Source organism: Hemiscyllium ocellatum, chromosome 40, assembly GCF_020745735.1.
Source record: "Hemiscyllium ocellatum isolate sHemOce1 chromosome 40, sHemOce1.pat.X.cur, whole genome shotgun sequence".
NCBI classification, from domain to species: domain Eukaryota; kingdom Metazoa; phylum Chordata; class Chondrichthyes; order Orectolobiformes; family Hemiscylliidae; genus Hemiscyllium; species Hemiscyllium ocellatum.
This window is the reverse complement of record NC_083440.1, coordinates 2,473,961-2,498,800: the sequence shown is the minus strand read 5'-3', so window position 1 is coordinate 2,498,800 and position 24,840 is coordinate 2,473,961. Positions and strand designations below refer to the sequence as shown.

The 24,840-nt window shown below is 54.5% G+C and overlaps 1 protein-coding gene across 10 annotated transcripts in view; it reads right to left on the bottom strand.

Moving 5' to 3' along the window:
* Window positions 1–24,840, bottom strand: part of LOC132834547 (deleted in malignant brain tumors 1 protein-like) — an 81,110-nt gene that overhangs the window by 2,760 nt on the left and 53,510 nt on the right. For 2 of the 10 annotated variants that reach the window (XM_060853487.1, XM_060853482.1), the window contains exons 7-15: window positions 19,363–19,419; window positions 18,335–18,469; window positions 16,112–16,222; window positions 13,974–14,075; window positions 9,707–9,787; window positions 8,493–8,612; window positions 4,229–4,351; window positions 3,133–3,243; window positions 82–176 (exon numbers count right to left, since the gene is read on the bottom strand). In XM_060853487.1, coding sequence (XP_060709470.1) covers window positions 94–176; window positions 3,133–3,243; window positions 4,229–4,351; window positions 8,493–8,612; window positions 9,707–9,787; window positions 13,974–14,075; window positions 16,112–16,222; window positions 18,335–18,469; window positions 19,363–19,419 — 923 coding nt within the window. In that variant the 3' untranslated portion in view covers window positions 82–93. The remainder of the gene's footprint in view (window positions 1–81; window positions 177–3,132; window positions 3,244–4,228; window positions 4,352–8,492; window positions 8,613–9,706; window positions 9,788–13,973; window positions 14,076–16,111; window positions 16,223–18,334; window positions 18,470–19,362; window positions 19,420–24,840) is intronic. The other 8 variants (XM_060853483.1, XM_060853480.1, XM_060853485.1 and 5 more) reach the window with 8 other exon arrangements.

Sequence of the window (24,840 nt, the reverse complement as noted above, 5' to 3'; positions counted from 1 at the left end):
CCTCAGCACTGACCCCCGACAGTGCCCACTCCCTCAGCACTGACCCCGGTGTGTGCACTGTCTCTGAGCTGTTGCCCCTACCTCGAGGGAGACTCAGCTGGTGAAGTAGGTCCCGATATCGTCGTAGTCATTCTCCGACGAGTCCTCGCAGGGCTGTCTGGCTGCTTCACTGGCTGCTGGAACCGGCGATACACAAATGCACAGAGAAACGTTGCGGTGAGTTAAGTGATCAAATGCAGGGACACATCTGGTCAGTGGGATAACTTTCATTCTCTGAATCGCAATTCCCATCCGAGACATCAAAGCCAGGACCGGCTCAGCGATGTCCGGCCGTACACGATGCATCATGAACACTGATCCGAACGGACAGGAATGTGCCCAAAAACACAAGTCTGGCCGCCAGAGGATTCCCACAGTGGGGAAACAGGCCCAACACGTCCACACAGACCCAGGAGAGAGGATTCCACCCAAAACCATTCCTCAACGTTGTTACAATACAATAACCCCGACCCTGCACATCCCTGGGCACTATGGGACAATTTCCCATGGCCAACCCACCCTAACCTGCACATCCCTGGGCACTATGGGACAATTTCCCATGGCCAATCCACCCTAACCTGCACATCCCTGGGCACTATGGGACAATTTCCCATGGCCAATCCACCCTAACCTGCACATCCCTGGGCACTATGGGACAATTTCCCACGGCCAATCCCACCCTCACCTGCACATCCCTGGGCACTATGGGACAATTTCCCATGGCCAATCCACCCGAACCTGCACATCCCTGGACACTATGGGACAATTTCCCATGGCCAATCCCACCCTAACCTGCACATCCCTGGATACTATTGGACAATTTCCAATGGCCAATCCATCCTAACCTGCACATCCCTGGGCACTATGGGACAATTTCTCATGGCCAATCCACCCTAACCTGCACATCCCTGGGCACTATGGGACAGTTTCCCATGGCCAATCCGCCCTCACCTGCACATCTCTGGGCACTATGGGACAATTTCCCATGGCCAATCCACCCTAACCCGCACATCCCTGGGCACTATGGGACAATTTCCCATGGCCAATCCACCCTAACCTACACATCCCTGGGCACTATGGGACAATTTCCTGTGGCCAATCCACCCTAACCCGCACATCCCTGGGCACTATGGGACAATTTCCCATGGCCAATCCACCCTAACCTGCACATCCCTGGGCACTATGGGACAATTTCCCATGGCCAATCCACCCTAATCTGCACATCCCTGGGCACTATGGGACAATTTCCCATGGCCAATCCACCCGAACCTGCACATCCCTGGGCACTATGGGACAATTTCCCACGGCCAATCCATCCTAACCTGCACATCCCTGGGCACTATGGGACAGTTTCCCATGGCCAATCCATCCTAACCTGCACATCCCTGGGCACTATGGGACAATTTCCCATGGCCAATCCCACCCTAACCTGCACATCCCTGGGCACTATGGGACAATTTCCCATGGCCAATCCCACCCTAACCTGTACATCCCTGGGACACTATGGGACAATTTCCCATGGCCAATCCATCCTAACCTGCACATCCCTGGGCACTATGGGACAATTTCCCATGGCCAATCCCACCCTAACCTGCACATCCCTGGGACACTATGGGACAATTTCCCATGGCCAATCCACCCTAACCTGTACATCCCTGGGCACGATGGGACAATTTCCCATGGCCAATCCCACCCTAACCTGTACATCCCTGGGACTCTATGGGACAATTTCCCATGGCCAATCCCACCCTAACCTGTACATCCCTGGGCACTATGGGACAGTTTCCCATGGCCAATCCATCCTAACCTGCACATCCCTGGGCACTATGGGACAATTTCCCATGGCCAATCCCACCCTAACCTGCACATCCCTGGGCACTATGGGACAATTTCCCATGGCCAATCCCACCCTAACCTGTACATCCCTGGGACACTATGGGACAATTTCTCATGGCCAATCCACCCTAACCTGTACATCCCTGGGCACTATGGGACAATTTCCCATGGCCAATCCCACCCTAACCTGTACATCCCTGGGCACGATGGGACAATTTCCCATGGCCAATCCCACCCTAACCTGCACATCCCTGGGCACTATGGGACAATTCCCCATGGCCAATCCATCCTAACCTGCACATCCCTGGGCACTATGGGACAATTTCCCATGGCTAATTCTCCCTGATCTGCACATCTTTGGACTGTGGGAGGAAACCGGATCACCTGGAGCAATCCCATGCAGACACAGGGGTGGGGGGAGAATGCACAAACTCCACCCAGACAGTGGCCCGCCCCCACGTGGGTGGGATCGAACCCGGGTCCCTGGGGCTGGGAGACTGTGGTGCTAATCACTGAGACACCTTGGAATAATTGTCCTGTCCCTGAAGTCAGCATCACTGTCATTCCCATTTGATTAGTGCAGATCCCTGTTCCCGGAATCCAAACACTAACAGGGAAGGTCTGTCCTTCCTCAACTCATCGTCCCAAACTGGCTCACGGTTCAGGGACGTCACAGGGATCGAGGCTGCATTCCACTCCCTATCACTGTCATCCCCTACAGCCCCTCCCTATCTCTGTGACCCCCTCCACCCCCGACACCCCCTCCCTATCTCTGTCACCCCCTCCAGCCCCTACACCCCCTCCCTATCTCTGTGACCCCCTCCACCCCCGACACCCCCTCCCTATCTCTGTCACCCCCTCCAGCCCCTACACCCCCTCCCTATCTCTGTAACCCCCTCCAGCCCCTACACCCCCTCCCTATCTCTGTGACCCCCTCCACCCCCGACACCCCCTCCCTATCTCTGTCACCCCCTCCAGCCCCTACACCCGCTCCCTATCTCTGTAACCCCCTACACCCCCTCCCTATCTCTGTAACCCCCTCGAGTCCCTAAGAAACCCTCCATCTCTTCCCTACCTGGGGCGCTGTTTACATGCCATGAGCCTGTGAGGTATATGAAGAAACGTAATGCTACAAAGGTGTTATATAAATGCAGAGGTGTTGTTGCTGCCAGTTCTGTGATCTGTGCTGAGTGAGCAGGGAAATGGTGAAGTGATCTGTTAGATGTGGGTGGGAAAACTAGTCTTTTAACATCATACCTTCCAGGACAGCCTGTTCCGGAACATTCTGTGGGGTACCCGTCACATTCTCGTATTCTTCAAGAGGAAGGGTGCTGGTGGAACTCTGAAAGTCATTTTGCTGTGGGACAACTGATCATTATTGTTAAAATGAGCATCGCAAATGATATATGATGTGGATATAATCTCTCTCTTCACCCCCCCAGGGCCCTGTGTTACTGACTGTATCCCTACTGATGTTAATCCAGCTCCCTCACACTGTCACTCAGTAACCCCTCTCCCCCCCAGTGCCCTGTGTTACTGACTGTATCTGTACTGATGTTAATCCAGCTCCCTCACACTGTCACTCAGTAACCCCTCTCCCCCCCAGGGCCCTGTGTTACGGACTGTATCTGTACTGATGTTAATCCAGCTCCCTCACACTGTCCCTCAGTAACCCCTCTCCCCCCCAGGGCCCTGTGTTACTGACTGTATCCCTACTGATGTTAATCCAGCTCCCTCACACTGTCCCTCAGTAACCCCTCTCCCCCCCAGGGCCCTGTGTTACTGACTGTATCTGTACTGATGTTAATCCAGCTCCCTCACACTGTCACTCAGTAACCCCTCTCCCCCCCAGGGCCCTGTGTTACTGACTGTATCCCTACTGATGTTAATCCAGCTCCCTCACACTGTCCCTCAGTAACCCCTCTCCCCCCAGGGCCCTGTGTTACTGACTGTATCTGTACTGATGTTAATCCAGCTCCCTCACACTGTCACTCAGTAACCCCTCTCCCTCCCAGGGCCCTGTGTTACTGACTGTATCTGTACTGATGTTAATCCAGCTCCCTCACACTGTCACTCAGTAACCCCTCTCCCCCCCAAGGCCCTGTGTTACTGACTGTATCTGTACTGATGTTAATCCAGCTCCCTCACACTGTCCCTCAGTAACCCCTCTCCCCCCCCAGCGCCCTGTGTTACTGACTGTATCTGTACTGATGTTAATCCAGCTCCCTCACACTGTCCCTCAGTAACCCCTCTCCCCCCGTGTCACTGCCTGTGTCTATGCTGATGTGATTCCCCCTCCCTCGGACCCTCCGTGTGCTCTGTGTCTCTGTCCTGGCCCTGGATTCCCCCTTACCCAGGAGTGTTGCCTGTGGCTGGGTCTCTCTCTGCACGGGTTTGGTGTTCTCGTACCACTCACAGGAAGAAGTGCTCGAACTCTCTGCTGACTGTGCGGACACCGCCTGCTCTTTCTTCCAGCCTAGGGGCGCAAGACGCAACCGTCAGAGGGTGGCCAGGAGCACCTTCGGCCCCTCCGGCCTAGCCCCTTCCCTGACAATCCCCGCTCTCCATCGAACGGCACCTCTCGCCCACCTTCCCACAGCCTACAGCAGGGTGTGTCCTGACTCTGAGCTGAGCCTGTTGCCCAGGCTCGAGAGCAAGAGAGAGAGCTGCAGCGCAGGAACAGGCCGTTTGGCCTTTCCAAGCCTGTGCTGGCCCTCATCCCCCCCAGCCAAACTGAAACACCAGCCTTCTGTCCTCTCTGTGTCCCGCAAGATTAGAGTGGTGCTGGAAAAGCACAGCAGGTCAGGCAGCGTCCAAGGGGCAGGAGAATTGACGCTTCAGGCGAAAGCCCTTCATCAGCCATTCCTGACCAACCTGCACATCCCTGGGACACTATGGGACAATTTCCCATGGCCAATCCTGATGAAGGGCTTGTGCCCAATGCGTCCATCTTCCTGGTTCTCGGATGCGTCTTGACCTGCTGCGCTTTTCCAGCACCACACTCTAACCTCGTCTCTGATCTCCAGCACCTGCGGTACCCACGTCTGTCCCTGTGTCCCCTCCCTATTCATTCGGTCGCAGGTAGATAGGATAGTGAAGGCAGCGTTTGGTATGCTTTCCTTTATCGGTCAGAGTATTGAGTACAGGAGCTGGGAGGGTCATGTTGCGGCTGTACAGGACATTGGTTAGGCCACTGTTGGAATATCGCGTGCAATTCTGGTCTCCTTCCTATCGGAAAGATGTTGTGAAACTTGAAAGGGTTCAGAAAAGATTTACAAGGATGTTGCCAGGGTTGGAGGGTCTGAGCTACAGGGAGAGGCTGAACAGGCTGGGGCTGTTTTCCCTGGAGTGTCGGAGGCTGAGGGGTGACCTTATAGAGGTTTATAAAACCATGAGGGGCATGGATAGGGTAAATAGGCAAAGTCTTTTCCCCCTGGGGTGGGGGGAGTCCAGAACTAGGGGGGCATAGGTTTAGGGTGAGAGGGGAAAGGGACCTAAGGGGTAACTTTTTCCCCCAGAGGGTGGTGCGTGTATGGAATGAGCTGCCAGAGGAACTGGTGGGGGCTGGTACAATGACAGCATTTAAAAGGTGGATGGGGACATGAATAGGAAGGGTTTAGAGGGAGATGGGCCAAGTGCTGGCACATGGGTCTAGATTAGGTTAGGATATCTGGGACAGCATGGACGGGTTGGGCCGAAGGGTCTGTTTCCGTGCTGTACATCTCTCTGACTATATGACATTTTAAATGTCCCCCATGTAGGGGGTGTAGGGGCTGGAGGGGGTTACAGAGATAGGGAGGGGGAGTATGGGCTGGAGGGATTACAGAGATAGGGAGGGGGTGTAGGGGGTTACAGAGATAGGGAGGGGGTGTAGGGGCTGGAGGGGGTTACAGAGATAGGGAGGGGGTGTAGGGGGTTACAGAGATAGGGTGGGGGTGTAGGGGCTGGAGGGGGTTACAGAGATAGGGAGGGGGTGTAGGGGCTGGAGGGGGTTACAGAGATAGGGAGGGGGTGTAGGGGGTTACAGAGATAGGGAGGGGGTGTAGGGGCTGGAGGGGGTTACAGAGATAGGGAGGGGGTGTAAGGGGTTACAGAGATAGGGAGGGGGTGTAGGTGCTGGAGGGGGTTACAGAGATAGGGAGGGGGTGTAGGGGCTGGAGGGGGTTACAGAGATAGGGAGGGGGTGTAGGGGCTGGAGGGGGTTACAGAGATAGGGAGGGGGTGTAGGGGGTTACAGAGATAGGGAGGGGGTGTAGGGGCTGGAGGGGGTTACAGAGATAGGGAGGGGGTGTAAGGGGTTACAGAGATAGGGAGGGGGTGTAGGGGCTGGAGGGGGTTACAGAGATAGGGAGGGGGTGTAGGGGGTTACAGAGATAGGGAGGGGGTGTAGGGGCTGGCGGGGGTTACAGAGATAGGGAGGGAGTGTAAGGGGTTACAGAGATAGGGAGGGGGTGTAGAGGCTGGAGGGGGTTATAGAGATAAGGAGGGGGTGTAGGGGCTGGAGGGGGTTACAGAGATAGGGAGGGGGTGTAGGGGCTGGTGGGGGTTACAGAGATAGGGATGGGGTGTAGGGGCTGGAGCGGGTTACAGAGATAAGGAGGGGGTGTAGGGGCTGGAGGGGGTTACAGAGATAGGGAGGGGGTGTAAGGGCTTACAGAGATAGGGAGGGGGTGTAGGGTCTGGTGGGGGTTACAGAGATAGGGATGGGGTGTAGGGGCTGGAGGGGGTTACAGAGATAGGGAGGGGGTGTAGGGGCTGGAGGGGGTTACAGAGATAAGGAGGGAGTGTAGGGGCTGGAGGGGGTTACAGAGATAGGGAGGGGGTGTAGGGGCTTACAGAGATAGGGAGGGGGTGTAGGGGCTGGAGGGGGTTACAGAGATAGGGAGGGGGTGTAGAATGGTGAGGGTGGGGTGTTGTCATTGTGAGGGAATACTGTATTGGGTGGGGTGTAGAATCTGTCAAAATTTCGAGAGATCCGAGAGTTGGGTGGGGATGGAGAATGATGAGGGAAGGAGGAGGGACAGGGAGATTTGATGACAGTGCGATGAGGTGAAGGTAAGGTTAGACTGAAAAGACGTTGTCCTGGTCCTGAGGTGGGGGAAGACCAGGGTCATTTGAAGAGAGGAACGTTCCATTGAATGTGGGGGTGTTGCAGAGCAGGGATCTGGAAATTCGAGGGAAGTGGGTAGTGAGGGAGATGTGAGCCTGCTGAGGGATGGTCATTCGTTACATCGCTTTTATCTGACTGAGAGAGAGTGCTGGGAAATGAGGGTAATTAGCCAGTCTGAGGCACACAGGATCTTTGGGATCGCAAAATCCATGCAGTGCAGAGAGACCATTCATCCCATTGTGTCAGGAGCAACCCTCCCACCCAGATGTGCAACCCGAAACATCTCCTGGTTACCGTGTATTCCCCATGGCCAATCCACCCTAACCTGCACATCGCTGGTCACTATGGGACAATTTCCCATGGCCAATCCACCCTAACCTGCACATCCCTGGGCACTATGGGACAATTTCCCATGGCCAATCCACCCTAACCTGCACATCGCTGGTCACTATGGGACAATTTCCCATGGCCAATCCACCCTAACCTGCACATCGCTGGTCACTATGGGACAATTTCCCATGGCCAATCCACCCTAACCTGCACATCCCTGGGCACTATGCGACAATTTCCCATGGCCAATCCACCCTAACCTGCACATCCCTGGGCACTATGCGACAATTTCCCATGGTCAATCCACCCTAACCTGCACATCGCTGGTCCCTATGGGACAATTTCCCATGGCCAATCCACCCTAACCTGCACATCCCTGGGCACTATGCGACAATTTCCCATGGCCAATCCACCCTAACCTGCACATCGCTGGTCACTATGGGACAATTTCCCATGGCCAATCCACCCTAACCTGCACATCCCTGGGCACTATGCGACAATTTCCCATGGCCAATCCACCCTAACCTGCACATCCCTGGGCACTATGGGACAATTTCCCATGGCCAATCCACCCTAACCTGCACATCCCTGGGCACTATGGGACAATTTCCCATGGCCAATCCCACCCTAACCTGCACATCGCTGGTCACTATGGGACAATTTCCCATGGCCAATCCACCCTAACCTGCACATCCCTGGGCACTATGGGACAATTTCCCATGGCCAATCCCACCCTAACCTGCACATCCCTGGACACTATGGGACAATTTCCCATGACCAATCCCACCCTAACCTGCACATCCCTGGACACTATGGGACAATTTCCCATGACCAATCCCACCCTAACCTGCACATCCCTGGGCACTATGGGACAATTTCCCATGGCCAATCCACCCTAACCTGCACATCCCTGGGCACTATGGGACAATTTCCCATGGCCAATCCACCTTAACCTGCACATCGTTGGACTGTGAGGGTGAACCCATGCAGACTCAGATGGGGTGAGAATGTGCAAACTCCACACAGACAGTCACCCCCAACCCCCCTGCTCCCTGAGAGTGGGATCACACCCGGGTCCCTGGTGCTGGGTGGCGGCAGTGCTAACCACTGAGACCCCCTGCCATCCTCCTGAGCGGAAGGGCCCTGAGGTGCGGGGTCAGCGAGGGAAGGCACTCACGTTGCGATCTGGGTTTGGACGCTCTCCGCACAGGCTTGGCAGACGCTGCCTGCGACCTCTCGTCTTCCGAAGAGCTGGCGTCGTTCGTGGACCTCTGGTAGGGCACCTCTGACCTCTGACCTGCAGGGTTGACCGAAAACAAAATGGCCGCCATTCAATGGTCACAGAGTGGGAGCCTTCACGAAGAGGGTGACGGTCACAGTCCGAGAGAATGGTACCGCAGGACGGCCCATAGGGTGGGATCAGGATTCTCCTCCTGACGCTGCTCGCAGGGCCCAGGGCCTGGTTCGATTCGGATAGAATGGGCGTCTTGGATCTTTCAGTCCCATCACATTTCACACCTTAGTCCGTGATTCACATTTAACCTTCTCACCCTCTCGTTTAAACCTTTCCATTCAGTTTCCTCCCCCCACACCCCACCCCCGTCGATTACCCTAACCTCCTCCTCCAGCCCTTACACCCCCTCCCTATCTCTGTAACCCCCTCCCTATCTCTGTAACCCCCTCCAGCCCCTGCACCCCCTCCCTATCTCTGTAACCCCCTCCCTATCTCTGTAACCCCCTCCAGCCCCTACACCCCCTCCCTATCTCTGTAACCCTCTACACCCCCTCCCTATCTCTGTAACCCCCTCCCTATCTCTGTAACCCTCTCCAGCCCTTACACCCCCTCCCTATCTCTGTAACCCTCTACACCCCCTCCCTATCTCTGTAACCCCCTCCAGCCCCTACACCCCCTCCCTATCTCTGTAACCCCCTGCAGCCCCTACACCCCCTCCCTATCTCTGTAACCCCCTGCAGCCCCTACACCCCCTCCCTATCTCTGTAACCCCCTCCAGCCCCTACACCCCCTCCCTATCTCTGTAACCCCCTCCAGCCCCTACACCCCCTCCCTATCTCTGTAACCCCCTCCAGCCCCTACACCTCCTCCCTATCTCTGTAACCCCCTCCAGCCCCTACACCCCCTCCCTATCTCTGTAACCCCCTACACCCCCTCCCTATCTCTGTAACCCCCTCCAGCCCCTATGGCCGTTACCCTCCCTCCTCCATCAGGGCCCACCCTTCCCTCCCTGTGATTCGTTCTCTTTTGGCCCACCCCCCCTGGACCATGTTGATCCTCCCCCACCCATGTATCACTGTGCCGTCTGACCCACTGTGGGACATCGCCGGGGATCCTGGGAAAGCATGGAGAGCAGACTGAATGGCCACACCGCCCACCTCTGTCACTGGTCCCCGTCTGTATCTCTGGGAATGTGGTGGGTCCAGGATTCCTCCGTTGCGACCGGCTATGCCCGGAATCTGTGCGGGAGGGGAACAGTACGGGAAAGGACAGATGAGTTACCTCTGAGTTTTTCCCAAAACTCTGATTGTCGCGGGACTATTTCACTGTAAGAGGGGATTCCACGTCTGTGTGCGGCCCACCATGAAATATTGGTGGATACGGACCATCGCTGGGCCTCCTGTCCAGCTATTTTTGGGTTGGGAACGTTGGTGGGGAGGTCTAGATTTGTGCTTCGTTGAGAGTGTGGGGTCTAGGGGGTGAGCTACAGTCCACCTGCTGGAGGGTAGACCCACAATGTCCCAGAGGGAGGGAGGGAATCCCAGGATCCTGACCCCGGAAGGAACGGCCGATAGATTCCCGTGTGAGGTGAACTTGCTTGAGTGGGGGGGCAGGTGGAGGGGTGGTGGTGTTCCCATGTATCTGCTGCCCCTTGTCCTCCTGGGTGGAAGTGGCCATGGGTGTCCATGCTGTATATCTCTAAATGGGACTAGATTAGGTTAGGATATCTGGGACAGCATGGACGGGGTTGGGCCGAAGGGCCTGTTTCCGCGCTGTACATCTCTCTGACTCTAAATGGGACTAGATTAGGTTAGGATATCTGGGACAGCATGGAGAGATGTACAGCACGGAAACAGACCATTCGGCCCAACCCGTCCATGCTGTCCCAGATATCCTAACCTAATCTAGTCCCATTTAGAGATATACAGCACAGAAACAGGCCCTTCAGCCCAACCCGTCCATGCTGTCCCGGATATCCTAACCTAATCTAGTCCCATGTGCCAGCACTTGGCCCATCTCCCTCTAACCCCTTCCTATTCATGTCCCCATCCACCTTTTAAATGCTGTCATTGTACCAGCCCCCACCACTTCCTCTGGCAGCTCATTCCATACACGTACCACCCTCTGGGGGAAAACGTTACCCCTTAGGTCCCTTTCCCCTCTCACCCTAAACCTATGCCCCTCTCTCTCTCTCTCTCTCTCTCTCTCTGCTTTGCTCTTTCATCTGTTCCTTCAGAAATCTAAGTTCCTCCTCCTCTCTGTTCGAAAGGGTCTTCCCCTTACTCAGCGACTGTTCCCTTGGGTCTGAGTCTCTCCCACCGCTGGGGAACATCAGCCCAACATCCATTCTGACCAGGCCATTCAGTATTCGGTATGTTTCACTCATACTCCACCCCACCCCAACCTCATCCTCCTGAACCCCATCGAGTATCGACCCAGAGTCATCACCCGTTCCTCGTGTTAACCTGTTGACCATTCGCGTTAACCTTCTGTCAACACCCTCCAGGGTCAGCCCATCCTCCCCGAGAGATGGGGCCCAAGACTGCGCCCGATGCTCCAAATGTGGGCCGACCCGAACATGACAGAACCTCAGAGGGACGTCCCTCTTTTTAAGTTCGACGTCCTCTCAAAATAAATGGCCATCACTGCGTATGCCCTCCTAACCCCTGAGGGGGAAAGTGAGGACTGCAGATGCTGGAGATCAGAGCTTAAAATGTGTTGCTGGAAAAGCGCAGCAGGTCAGGCAGCATCCAAGGAGCAGGAGATTCGACGTTTCGGGCATAATCCTGAAGAAGGGCTTATGCCCGAAACGTCGAATCTCCTGCTCCTTGGATGCTGCCTGACCTGCTGCGCTTTTCCAGCAACACATTTTCAGCTCCGAACCCCTGACTCAACCAGCAGGTTTTCCCTGATACCATCCGGCACTGCAACTCCCACCTGCCGCGCCACTTCAGATTCTGGAGTTTAGGAAACATTCCGGCCCTCGAAATCTTCCAACCAAAAGCCCATGACCTCACACTTCCCCAAGTTGTACGTCATTGGTCATCTATTTGCCCACTTCACCATTGGCAGGGCAGAGGGAGTTTTACTCTGTATCTAACCCCTATCCCTGGGTGTGTTTGATGGGGGCACAGTGTAAAGGTCGCCTTACTCTGTATTCACACTAACCTGCACATCCCTGGGCACTATGGGACAATTTCCCATGGCCAACCCACCCTAACCTGCACATCCCTGGGCACTATGGGACAATTTCCCATGGCCAATCCACCCTAACCTGCACATCCCTGGGCACTATGGGACAATTTCCCATGGCCAACCCACCATAACCTGCACATCCCTGGGCACTATGGGACAATTTCCCATGGCCAATCCACCCTAACCTGCACATCCCTGGGCACTATGGGACAATTCCCCATGGCCAATCCACCCTAGCCTGCTCATCTTTGGACTGTGGGGGGGATAATGTGCAAACTCCACACAGTCACCCTCCCGTGGATGGGATTGAACCCGGGTCCCTGGTGCTGGGAGACAGCAGTGCTAACCACTGAGACACCTTGCTGATACCAAAGCAGCGTAGGGTGTGCTGCAGTTTTCTGTGTTCTCTCAGGAGACTGAAGAGGGATAAATGATTCGGATATTGAGATTGAACCCAATTCAGCCTGCTTTTTGTCATTTCCATAAATGATTTGGATGCGAGCATTAGGGGTACAGTTAGTAAGTTTGCAGATGACCCCAAAATTGGAGGGTGTAGTGGACAGCGAAGAGGGTTCCCTCAGATTACAACAGGATCTGGACCAGATGGGCCAATGGGCTGAGAAGGGGCAGATGGAGTTTAATTCAGATAAATGTGAGGTGCTGCATTTTGGGAAAGCAAATCTTAGCAGGACTTATACACTTAATGGTAAGGTCCTAGGGAGTGTTGCTGAACAAAGAGACCTTGGAGTGCAGGTTCATAGCTCCTTGAAAGTGGAGTCGCAGGTAGATAGGATAGTGAAGGCAGCGTTTGGTATGCTTTCCTTTATTGGTCAGAGTATTGAGTACAGGAGTTGGGAGGGTCATGTTGTGGCTGTACAGGACATTGGTTAGGCCACTGTTGGAATATCGCGTGCAATTCTGGTCTCCTTCCTATCGGAAAGATGTTGTGAAACTTGAAAGGGTTCAGAAAAGATTTACAAGGATGTTGCCAGGGTTGGAGGGTCTGAGCTACAGGGAGAGGCTGAACAGGCTGGGGCTGTTTTCCCTGGAGCGTCGGAGGCTGAGGGGTGACCTTATAGAGGTTTATAAAACCATGAGGGGCATGGAGAGGGTAAATAGACAAAGTCTTTTCCCCTGGGGTGGGGGAGTCCAGAACTAGAGGGGCATAGGTTTAGGGTGAGAGGGGAAAGGGACCTAAGGGGTAACTTTTTCCCCCAGAGGCTGGTACGTGTATGGAATGAGCTGCCAGAGGAAGTGGTGGGGGCTGGTACAATGACAGCATTTAAAAGGTGGATGGGGACATGAATAGGAAGGGTTTAGAGGGAGATGGGCCAAGTGCTGGCACATGGGACTAGATTAGGTTAGGATATCTGGGACAGCATGGACGGGTTGGGCCGAAGGGCCTGTTTCCGTGCTGTACATCTCTCTGACTCTAAATGGGACTAGATTAGGTTAGGATATCTGGGGCAGCATGGACGGGTTGGGCCGAAGGGTCTGTTTCTGTGCTGTACATCTCCCTGACTCTAAATGGGACTAGATTAGGTTAGGATATCTGGGACAGCATGGACGGGTTGGGCCGAAGGGTCTGTTTCTGTGCTGTACATCTCCCTGACTCTAAATGGGACTAGATTAGGTTAGGATATCTGGGACAGCATGGATGGGTTGGGCCGAAGGGCCTGTTTCCGTGCTGTACATCTGTCAGACTCTAAATGGGACTAGATTAGGTTAGGATATCTGGGACAGCATGGACGGGTTGGGATGAAGGGCCTGTTTCGGTGCTGTAAATCTTTATGACCGTACAACTCTCAGGTCAGGGAGAGCTGGCGTAGGGGGAGGGAAGGGGAACGTGCGCGGGGAGTGGGGGGGGGCGAAGGGAGAGCAATACCCTGAGGGCACGGGAGATCTCACAGCTCCTCCGTGCCGAGACTCTGCCAACCGGCCAGACGGAGGGTCAGCTCGGCCCCAAGCCGGTCTCCGGGCTGATGTGGCGTCCGTGCCTCAGAGAGAGGGAGGGACCCCTGACTGAAGGGGTAACATGCTGCCCCCTGTTCGCTCAGGACCCCATCACTCCCACCGGGCATCGGGAGACCACCCTCCAGCGTTGAGGGGCTCCCATTCCGGTACCACCCGCCCCCTCTCTTTTCCTGACGTCCAGCTCCTCCAGCCCATTCCCCCCGCTGCCCTCCCGCCCCTCTCCGGCCCAGCACCACCCCGCTGCTCCGAACTTACACTGAAAGGTGGAAAACTGGAGGGCAGGACGGGGCGCAAAGCTGTCATAGTCTTCGTAGTCTTCGTCCAGAGAGTCGGCCTCACCTACAGGCCGGGCCGGGACTGCAAGAGAAAGTGGGCACAGGAGAGATGGGTTCACGTGCCCAACGGGAACATTCACAGGAGGAGCCAGAGATAGGACCCTCTCCAACATCCAACAAGTGCAGGAGGGTCAGTGCTGAGGGAGTGGGCGCTGTCGGAGGGTCAGTGCTGAGGGAGTGGGCGCTGTCGGAGGGTCAGTGCTGAGGGAGTGGGCACTGTCGGAGGGTCAGTGCTGAGGGAGTGCTGCACTGTCAGAGGGTCAGTGCTGAGGGAGTGCTGCACTGTCAGAGGGTCAGTGCTGAGGGAGTGGGCACTGTCGGAGGGTCAGTGCTGAGGGAGTGGGCCCTGTCGGAGGGTCAGTGCTGAGGGAGTGCTGCACTGTCAGAGGGTCAGTGCTGAGGGAGCGGGCACTGTCGGAGGGTCAGTGCTGAGGGAGTGGGCACTGTCGGAGGGTCAGTGCTGAGGGAGTGCTGCACTGTCAGAGGGTCAGTGCTGAGGGAGTGCTGCACTGTTGTAGGGTCAGTGCTGAGGGAGTGGGCACTGTCGGAGGGTCAGTGCTGAGGGAGTGGGCCCTGTCGGAGGGTCAGTGCTGAGGGAGTGCTGCACTGTCAGAGGGTCAGTGCTGAGGGAGCGGGCACTGTCGGAGGGTCCGTGCTGAGGGAGTGGGCACTGTCGTAGGGTCAGTGCTGAGGGAGTGGGCACTGTCGGAGGGTCAGTGCTCAGGGAGTGGGCACTGTCGGAGGATCAGTGCTGAGGGAGGGGGCACTGTCGGAGGGTCAGTGCTGAGGGAGTGCTGCACTGTCGAAGGGTCAGTGCTGAGGGAGTAGGCACTGTCGGAGGGTCAGTGCTGAGGGAGTGCCGCACTGTCGGAGGGTCAGTGCTGAGGGAGCGGGCCCTGTCGGAGGGTCAGTGCTGAGGGAGCGGGCCCTGTCAGAGGGTCAGTGCTGAGGGAGCGGGCCCTGTCGAAGGGTCAGTGCTGACCGTCACTGGGGACAGGAGACCATGTTGCCATTTCGTTACAGTGCAGTGAGGCCTATGCCCTGACCTGACAGTGTCAGTCAAAATTTGGTGGTGTTAGCTTGAGCCAATGAGGAGCAGTAGCCGCCGGTCAGCGGGGAGCTGATGACCCGAGGATTCCCGGCCTACCCTGATTCCCAGCAGGATTGAGGGAGACCACAATGAAGGACGATTGTGTATTCACCAACCTGTGGTGATCTGGGAATCAATCCCTGACCCTGCAATGGGCGCGGTGGACTGAGTCACAACTCCCAAAGATAAATATTTACCGGACAAAACAGGTGGAGGGGGTCATCAGGAAAGGTTTGGGAAGCGGAATTAGTTCCGGCACTGACCAGCACAGTGCGGTCAACAAGATATGAGTGGCCATTCCGTTCGACGTCATCTTCTGATGTCCCCCTTCGTGAGGGGACGCTCAAATGAGAGGACTCCCCGAACGCACCCCGCTCCGACACCCAGAACCCTGTCCAACTCGACAACGCACCACCCCCGGGGTGTTATGGAATCCTCTCCCACAATGCTCCCAGATCAATGTCCCAGGTATCCTAACCTAATCTCATCCCATTTAGAGTCAGAGAGATGTACAGCACAGAAACAGGCCCTTCGGCCCAACCCGTCCATGCTGTCCCAGATATCCGAACCTAATCTAGCCCCATGTGCCAGCACTTGGCCCATCTCCCTCTAACCCCTTCCTATTCATGTCCCCATCCACCTTTTAAATGCTGTCATTGTACCAGCCCCCACCACTTCCTCTGGCAGCTCGTTCCATACACGTACCACCCTCTGGGGGAAAAAGTTACCCCTTAGGTCCCTTTCCCCTCTCACCCTAAACCTATGCCTCTCTAGTTCTGGACTCCCCCACCCCAAGGGGAAAAGACCTTGTCTATATGCCCTACCCTGGTGGTTTTATAAACCTGAAGAGTTTCCTCAGACTGTAACCTCTGATTCTCGAGTTGAGCTTGAATTGACTGCTCTCGGAGGGGGTTGGGGTAAAGTGGGTGAAGACTTGCCCATGATCTAAAGGATGTTTCAGCGCGTACCAGTCAGTGCAGGAGGCTTGGCGTGGTTCAGACCTGGTGTGTGGGTCATTTCCCTGTAATCGTTCCCCTCGACGTCCCCGTCACCGTGACTGGCCTGACGGAACTGCATCACTGCAATCGGAGAATGGAGTGGCCATTAGAGACAACGTTTCCCAGGGAAAGGTTCCAACCCATCACCACGGCGACCTTCCCCATCCCCTCTCCCGAGCAGAACGCCGTCTGTGCAGAATGCCGACGGGGCACGATCGCCATCGCCCGTCGGGTAACGACCTTGACGGAGGAAATGGGAGCAGGCGTGGGCCATTTGGCCCATCAACACTGCCGTGCCCCACTTTCCCCCCAATACACAGCCCGAATAAACCCGAGGATGATCCTCACACTGTAACCTCTGCCTCTAGGGTTAAGCTCCTGAGGGGTTGTAAAATGGGTAAAGACTTCCCCTTGCTCTAAGGGATCTTTCAGCACGTACCAGCCTGTTGGGGTGGCATAGCGACTTAGTGGTCAGCACTGCTGCCTCCCAGCGCCAGGGACCCGGGTTCGATCCTACCCTCAGGGGGTGACTGTCTGTGTGGTGTTTGCACATTCGTCCCCCGCACCGTGTCTGCGTGGGTTTCCTCCCAGTGCTCCGGTTTCCTCCCACAGTCCAGGGATGTGCAGGTTAGGGTGGATTGGCCATGGGAAATTGTCCCATAGTGCCCAGGGATGTGCAGGTTAGGGTGGATTGGCCATGGGAAATTGTCCCATAGTGCCCAGGGATGTGCAGGTTAGGGTGGATTGGCCAAGGGAAATTGTCCCATAGTGCCCAGGGATGTGCAGGTTAGGGTGGATTGGCCATGGGGAATTGTCCCATAGTGTCCAGGGATGTGCAGGTTAGGGTGGGATTGGCCATGGGAAATTGTCCCATAGTGTCCCAGGGATGTGCAGGTTAGGGTGGATTGGCCATGGGAAATTGTCCCATAGTGCCCAGGGATGTGACATCACTGGAGGCCTGTGACCAGGGGAGTGCCACAAGGATCAGTGCTGGGTCCCTCTACTTTTTGTCATTTACATAAATGATTTGGATGCGAGCATAAGAGGGACAGTTAGTAAGTTTGCAGATGACCCCAAAATTGGAGGTGTAGTGGACAGCGAAGAGGGTTCCCTCAGATTACAACAGGATCTGGAGCAGATGGGCCAATGGGCTGAGAAGGGGCAGATGGAGTTTAATTCAGATAAATGCGAGGTGCTGCATTTTGGGAAAGCAAATCTTAGCGGGACTTATACACTTAATGGTAAGGTCCGAGGGAGTGTTGCTGAACAAAGAGACCTTGGGGTGCAGGTTCATAGCTCCTTGAAAGTGGAGTCGCAGGTAGATAGGATAGTGAAGGCAGCGTTTGGTATGCTTTCCTTTATTGGTCAGAGTATTGAGTACAGGAGTTGGGAGGTCATGTTGTGGCTGTACAGGGCATTGGTTAGGGCACGTTTGGAATATTGTGTGCAATTCTGGTCTGTTCGTGTCTGTACAGGACATTGGTTAGGTCACGTGTGGAATATTGTGTACAATTCTGGTCTGTTCGTGTCTGTACAGGACATTGGTTAGGTCACGTGTGGAATATTGTGTACAATTCTGGTCTGTTCGTGTCTGTACAGGACATTGGTTAGGTCACGTGTGGAATATTGTGTACAATTCTGGTCTGTTCGTGTCTGTACAGGACATTGGTTAGGTCACGTTTGGTATATTGTGTACAATTCTGGTCTGTTCGCGTCTGTACAGGACATTGGTTAGGGCACGTTTGGAATATTGGGCTCAACCCCCTCCTGCTCATGACAACCAAGTTAAATTCTGAACCACCCAATCAGCTTGGGTGGTAACTTTGAGGGATTGATGAGGTGGTCTCCCCCAGATCCCTTATTCCGTCACGCTGCGGTGAATCTGGCCTTTGACCCTGCTTTCTGCGCTCAAATTCCCCCGGCACTCTGCTTTTACAGACTCCTGGGCGATGTGGTCCCCTCCGGCTGTTCCCGGGAGCGGCCAACGTTCGCTACATCACAACGCGGCCTTACGGCCTTGGGTTACCGGCACCCGCGGCTTTTGCTCACGGACGCGCACACGCTAGTGACGCTGCAGGACTGGAGGTTGGCGCGACGGGACTGTTTCGGGATCAGCTCTATCGCGGAAAAAGGTGGGAAGGGCCGGGGCGCTGGGGCGACGATGGGGAAGGATTGGCAAGACCGATAACGCACCCATCCTGCGCCTCATCTTGTAGGAGCTGACCGCAAACAGGGCGCACAGGGCGACCAACAGAAGCACGAGGAGGGCGATGACCAGCAGCAAGACGTTCTCACCGCGCTGAGGGAACCCATCGGTGCCCCCGGACTCTGCAAGGGACACGGGACACAGAGAGAGAGAGAGAAGGTCAGTGTCTGAGGGTCTACCCTGGCACACCGCACCCGCATCTCCCCAACGCCGCCCGTCAAAACCCCCACCAGCAGCTGCACAGCACCTCCTCCCCTCCCCTCCTCCACCTCCACACCCCCCACAGACACACAGCAGCTCAGAGCATCACGGACAGCTGGTCGACAGCAGAAGCATCACCACACTGGAAGGAGCAGGAACCCTGGCTGATTTCCCCTCTCTCTCTCTCTCTCTCTCTCTCTCTCTAACCCAGGGATCACTGGGCAGTGATCAGGAGCAGGAACCCTGGCTGATTTCCCCCCTCTCTCTCTAACCCAGGAATCACTGGGCAGTGATCAGGAGCACGAACCCTGGCTGATTTCCCCCCTCTCTCTCTCTAACCCAGGGATCACTGGGCAGTGATCAGGAGCAGGAACCCTGGCTGATTTCCTCTCTCTCTCTCTCTAACCCAGGGATCACTGGGCAGTGATCAGGAGCAGGAACCCTGGCTGATTTCCCCTCTCTCTCTCTAACCCAGGAATCACTGGACAGTGATCAGGAGCAGGAACCCTGGCTGATTTCCTCTCTCTCTCTCTCTAACCCAGGGATCACTGGGCAGTGATCAGGAGCAGGAACCCTGGCTGATTTCCCCTCTCTCTCTCTCTCTCTCTCTAACCCAGGGATCACTGGGCAGTGATCAGGAGCAGGAACCCTGGCTGATTTCCCCCCTCTCTCTCTAACCCAGGGATCACTGGGCAGTGATCAGGAGCAGGAACCCTGGCTGATTTCCCTTCTCTCTCTCTCTAACCCGGGTAAAATATTGACCTGTCACAAGCCCGTGACTGGGTTTGTCTGAGAGATGGCACACACACTCTACCTGTAGGTATCACATTGATGCTGACGTTTGACGGCAAATCTGTCAAATACACTGATCCTGAAAGGACAAGCAGTTATTACAATCACTGCATTATACATTTACACACACACAAAGACACACACACACAGAGACAGTCAGACAGCAAGAAACACACACACACACACAGACAGTCAGACAGACAGTGAGAAACACACACACACACACACACACACACACAGACAGTCAGACAGATAGACAGCAAAAAACACACACACAGACACACACACACAAACACAGTCAGACAGACAGTGAGAAACACAAACCCTCCCCACACACACACACACGCACACACAGACAGTCAGACAGACAGACAGCGAGAAACGCACACACAAACACACACAGAGACAGACAGACAGCGAGAAACACACACACATACACACACACACCAGTCAGTGTACAGACACCACACTGATAGAGAGGGGACTGAGAGACACCGGTCAGTGTACAGATATCTCCCTGAGATAGAGAGAGAGAGAGAGAGAGGTCTGGGAGACACCAGTCAGTGTACAGATATCTCCCTGAGAGAGAGAGGGGACTGAGAGACACCAGTCAGTGTACAGATATCTCCCTGAGAGAGAGAGGGGACTGAGAGACACCAGTCAGTGTTCAGATATCTCCCTGAGAGAGGGGGGACTGAGAGACACCAGTCAGTGTACAGATATCTCCCTGAGAGAGAGAGGGGACTGAGAGACACCAGTCAGTGTACAGATATCTCCCTGAGAGAGGGGGGACTGAGAGACACCAGTCAGTGTACAGATATCTCCCTGAGAGAGAGAGGGGACTGAGAGACACCAGTCAGTGTACAGATATCTCCCGGAGAGAGAGAGGGGACTGAGAGACACCAGTCAGTGTACAGATATCTCCCTGAGAGAGAAAAGGGGAACTGAGAGACACCAGTCAGTGTACAGATATCTCCCTGAGAGAGAGAGGGGGAACTGAGAGACACCAGTCAGTGTACAGATATCTCCCTGAGAGAGAGAGGGGGGACTGAGAGACACCAGTCAGTGTAGAGATATCCCCCTGAGAGAGAGAGGGGGACTAAGAGACACCAGTCAGTGTACAGATATCTCCCTGAGAGAGAGAGGGGACTGAGAGACACCAGTCAGTGTACAGATATCTCCCTGAGAGAGAGAGAGGGGACTGAGAGACACCAGTCAGTGTACAGATATCTCCCTGAGAGAGAGAGAGGGGACTGAGAGACACCAGTCAGTGTACAGATATCTCCCTGAGAGAGAGAGGGGGGACTGAGTGACACCAGTCAGTGTACAGATATCTCCCTGAGAGAGAGAGAGGGGACTGAGAGACACCAGTCAGTGTACAGATATCTCCCTGAGAGAGAGAGGGGACTGAGAGACACCAGTCAGTGTACAGATATCTCCCTGAGAGAGAGAGAGAGAGAGAGAGAGAGACTGAGACACACCAGTCAGTGTACAGATATCTCCCTGAGAGAGAGAGAGAGAGAGGGGACTGAGAGACACCAGTCAGTGTACAGATATCTCCCTGAGAGAGTGAGAGAGAGAGATGGGGGGGACTGAGAGACACGAGTCAGTGTACAGATATCTCCCTGAGAGAGAGAGAGGGACTGAGAGACACCAGTCAGTGTAAAGATATCTCCCTGAGAGAGAAACGGGGAACCGAGAGACACCAGTCAGTGTACAGATATCTCCCTGAGAGAGAGAGAGAGAGAGATAGAGAGATTGGACTGAGAGACACCAGGCAGTGTACAGATATCCCCCTGAGAGAGAGAGGGGACTGGGAGACACCAGTCAGTGTACAGATATCTCCCTGAGAGAGAAAAAGGGAACTGAGAAACACCAGTCAGTGTACAGATATCTCCCTGAGAGAGAGAGAGATGGGACTGAGAGACACCAGTTAGTGTACAGATATCCCCCTGAGAGAGAGAGTGGACTGAGAGACACCAGTCAATGTACAGATATCTCCCTGAGAGAGAAAGGGGGTCTGAGAGATACCAGGCAGTGTACAGATATCTCCCTGAGAGAGAAAAGGGGAACTGAGAGACACCAGTCAGTGTACAGATATCTCCCTGAGAGAGAGAGAGGGGACTGAGAGACACCAGGCAGTGTACAGATATCCCACTGAGAGAGACAGCGGACTGAGAGACACCAGTCAATGTACAGATATCTCCCTGAGATAGAGAGAGGGGACTGAGAGACACCAGTCAGTGTACAGATATCTCCCTGAGAGAGAAAAGGGGAACTGAGAGACACTAGTCAGTGTAGAGATATCTCCCTGAGAGAGAGAGGGGACTGAGAGACACCAGTCAGTGTACAGATATCTCCCTGAGAGAGAGAGGGGACTGAGAGACACCAGTCAGTGTACAGATATCTCCCTGAGAGAGAGAGAGGGACTGAGAGACACCAGTCAGTGTACAGATATCTCCCTGAGAGAGAGAGAGGGGACTGAGAGACACCAGTCAGTGTACAGATATCTCCCTGAGAGAGAGAGAGGGGACTGAGAGACACCAGTCAGTGTACAGATAACTCCCTGAGAGAGAGAGGGGGGACTGAGTGACACCAGTCAGTGTACAGATATCTCCCTGAGAGAGAGAGAGAGGGAGGGGACTGAGAGACAGCAGTCAGTGTACAGATATCTCCCTGAGAGAGAGAGAGGGGACTGAGAGACACCAGTCAGTATACAGATATCTACCTGAGAGAGAGAGAGAGGGAGGGGACTGAGAGACACCAGTCAGTGTACAGATATCTCCCTGAGAGAGAGAGAGGGGACTGAGTGATACCAGTCAGTGTACAGATATCTCCCTGAGAGAGAGAGAGAGGGGACTGAGTGACACCAGTCAGTGTACAGATATCTTCCTGGGAGAGAAAAGGGGAACTGAGAGACACCAGTCAGTGTACAGATATCTCCCTGAGAGAGAGAGGGGACTGAGAGACACCAGTCAGTGTACAGATATATTCCTGAGAGAGAGGGGGGACTGAGAGACACCAGTCAGTGTTCAGATATCTCCCTGAGAGAGAGAGGGGACTGAGAGACACCAGTCAGTGTACAGATATCTCCCTGAGAGAGAGGGAGGGGACTGAGAGACACCAGTCAGTGTACAGATATATTCCTGAGAGAGAGAGGGGGGACTGAGAGACACCAGTCAGTGTTCAGATATCTCCCTGAGAGAGAGAGGGGACTGAGAGACACCAGTCAGTGTACAGATATATTCCTGAGAGAGAGGGGGGACTGAGAGACACCAGTCAGTGTACAGATATCTCCCTGAGAGAGAGAGGGGACTGAGAGACACCAGTCAGTGTACAGATATCTCCCTGGGAGAGAGGGGGGACTGAGAGACACCAGTCAGTGTTCAGATATCTTCCTCTGAGAGAAACGGGGAACTGAGAGACACCAGTCAGTATACAGATATCTCCCTGAGAGAGAGAGGGGACTGAGAGACACCAGTCAGTGTACAGATATCTCCCTCTGAGAGAGAGGGGACCGAGAGACACCAGTCAGTGTACAGATATCTTCCTCTGAGAGAAACGGGGAACTGAGAGACACCAGTCAGTGTACAGATATCTCCCTGAGAGAGATGAAGGGGACAGAGAGACACCAGTCAGTGTACAGATATCTCCCTGAGAGAGAAAGGGGGAACTAAGAGACATCACTCAGTATACAGATATCTTCCTGAGAGGGTGAGAGAGCAGACTGAGAGACACCAGTCATTGTACAGATATCTCCCTGAGAGAGAGAGAGATGGGACTGAGAGACACCAGTCAGTGTACAGATATTGCCCTGAGAGAAAGAGGGGACTGAGAGACACCAGTCAATGTACCGATATCTCCCTGAGAGAGAGAGAGGATTGAGAGACACTAGTCAGTGTACAGATATATCCCTAAGAGAGAAAGTGGGGACTGAGAGACACCAGTCAGTGTACAGATATCTTCCTGAGAGAGAGGGGACTGAGAGACACCAGTCAGTGTACAGGTATCTCCCTGAGAGAGAGAGAGAGAGAGTTGACGGAGAGACACCAGTCAGTGTACAGATATCCCCCTGAGAGAGAGAGGGGACTGAGAGACACCAGTCAATGTACAGACATCTCCCTGAGAGAGAAAGGGGGGACTGAGAGACACCAGTCAGTGTCCAGATATCTCCCTGAGAGAGAGAGAGCGGGGACTGAGAGACACCAGTCAGTGTACAGATATCTCCCTGAGAGAGAGCGAGAGGGGACTGAGAGACACCAGTCAGTGTACAGATATCTCCCTGAGAGAGAGAGAGGGGACTGAGAGACACCAGTCAGTGTACAGATATCTCCCTGAGAGAGAGGGGGAACTGAGAGACACCACTCAGTGTACAGACATCTTCCTGAGAGAGAGAGAGAGAGAGAGAGAGAGAGACAGGACTGAGAGACACCAGTCAGTGTACAGGTATCTCCCTGAGAGAGAGAGGGGACTGAGAGACACCAGTCAATGTACAGACATCTCCATGAGAGAGAAAGGGGGGACTGAGAGACACCAGTCAGTGTCCAGATATCTCCCTGAGAGAGAGAGAGCGGGGACTGAGAGACACCAGTCAGTGTACAGATATCCCCCTGAGAGAGAGAGGGGACTGAGAGACACCAGTCAATGTACAGACATCTCCATGAGAGAGAAAGGGGGGACTGAGAGACACCAGTCAGGGTCCAGATATCTCCCTGAGAGAGAGAGAGCGGGGACTGAGAGACACCAGTCAGTGTACAGATATCTCCCTGAGAGAGAGCGAGAGGGGACTGAGAGACACCAGTCAGTGTACAGATATCTCCCTGAGAGAGAGAGGGGACTGAGAGACACCAGTCAGTGTACAGATATCTCCCTGAGAGAGAGAGAGAGAGAGAGAGAGAGAGACAGGACTGAGAGACACCAGTCAGTGTACAGATATCTCCCTGAGAGAGAGAGAGAGAGAGGGGACTGAGAGACACCAGTCAGTGTACAGAATACTCCCTGAGAGAGAGAGAGAGAGAGATGGGGGGGACTGAGAGACACGAGTCAGTGTACAGATATCTCCCTGAGAGAGAGAGAGGGGACTGAGAGACACCAGTCAGTGTAAAGATATCTCCCTGAGAGAGAAACGGGGAAACGAGAGACACCAGTCAGTGTACAGATATCTCCCTAAGAGAGAGAGAGAGTACGAGAGACACCAGTCAGTGTACAGATATCTCCCTGATAGAGAGGAAGGGGACTGAGAAACAACAGTCAGTGTACAGACATCTCCCTGAGATTGAGAGAGCGGACTGAGAGACACCAGTCAGTGTACAGATATCTCCCTGAGAGAGAGAGGGGACTGAGAGACACCAGTCAGTGTACAGATATCTCCCTGAGAGAGAGGGGACTGAGAGACACCAGTCAGTGTACAGATATCTCCCTGAGAGAGAGAGGGGACTGAGAGACACCAGTCAGTGTACAGATATCTCCCTGAGAGTGAGAGGGGACTGAGAGACACCAG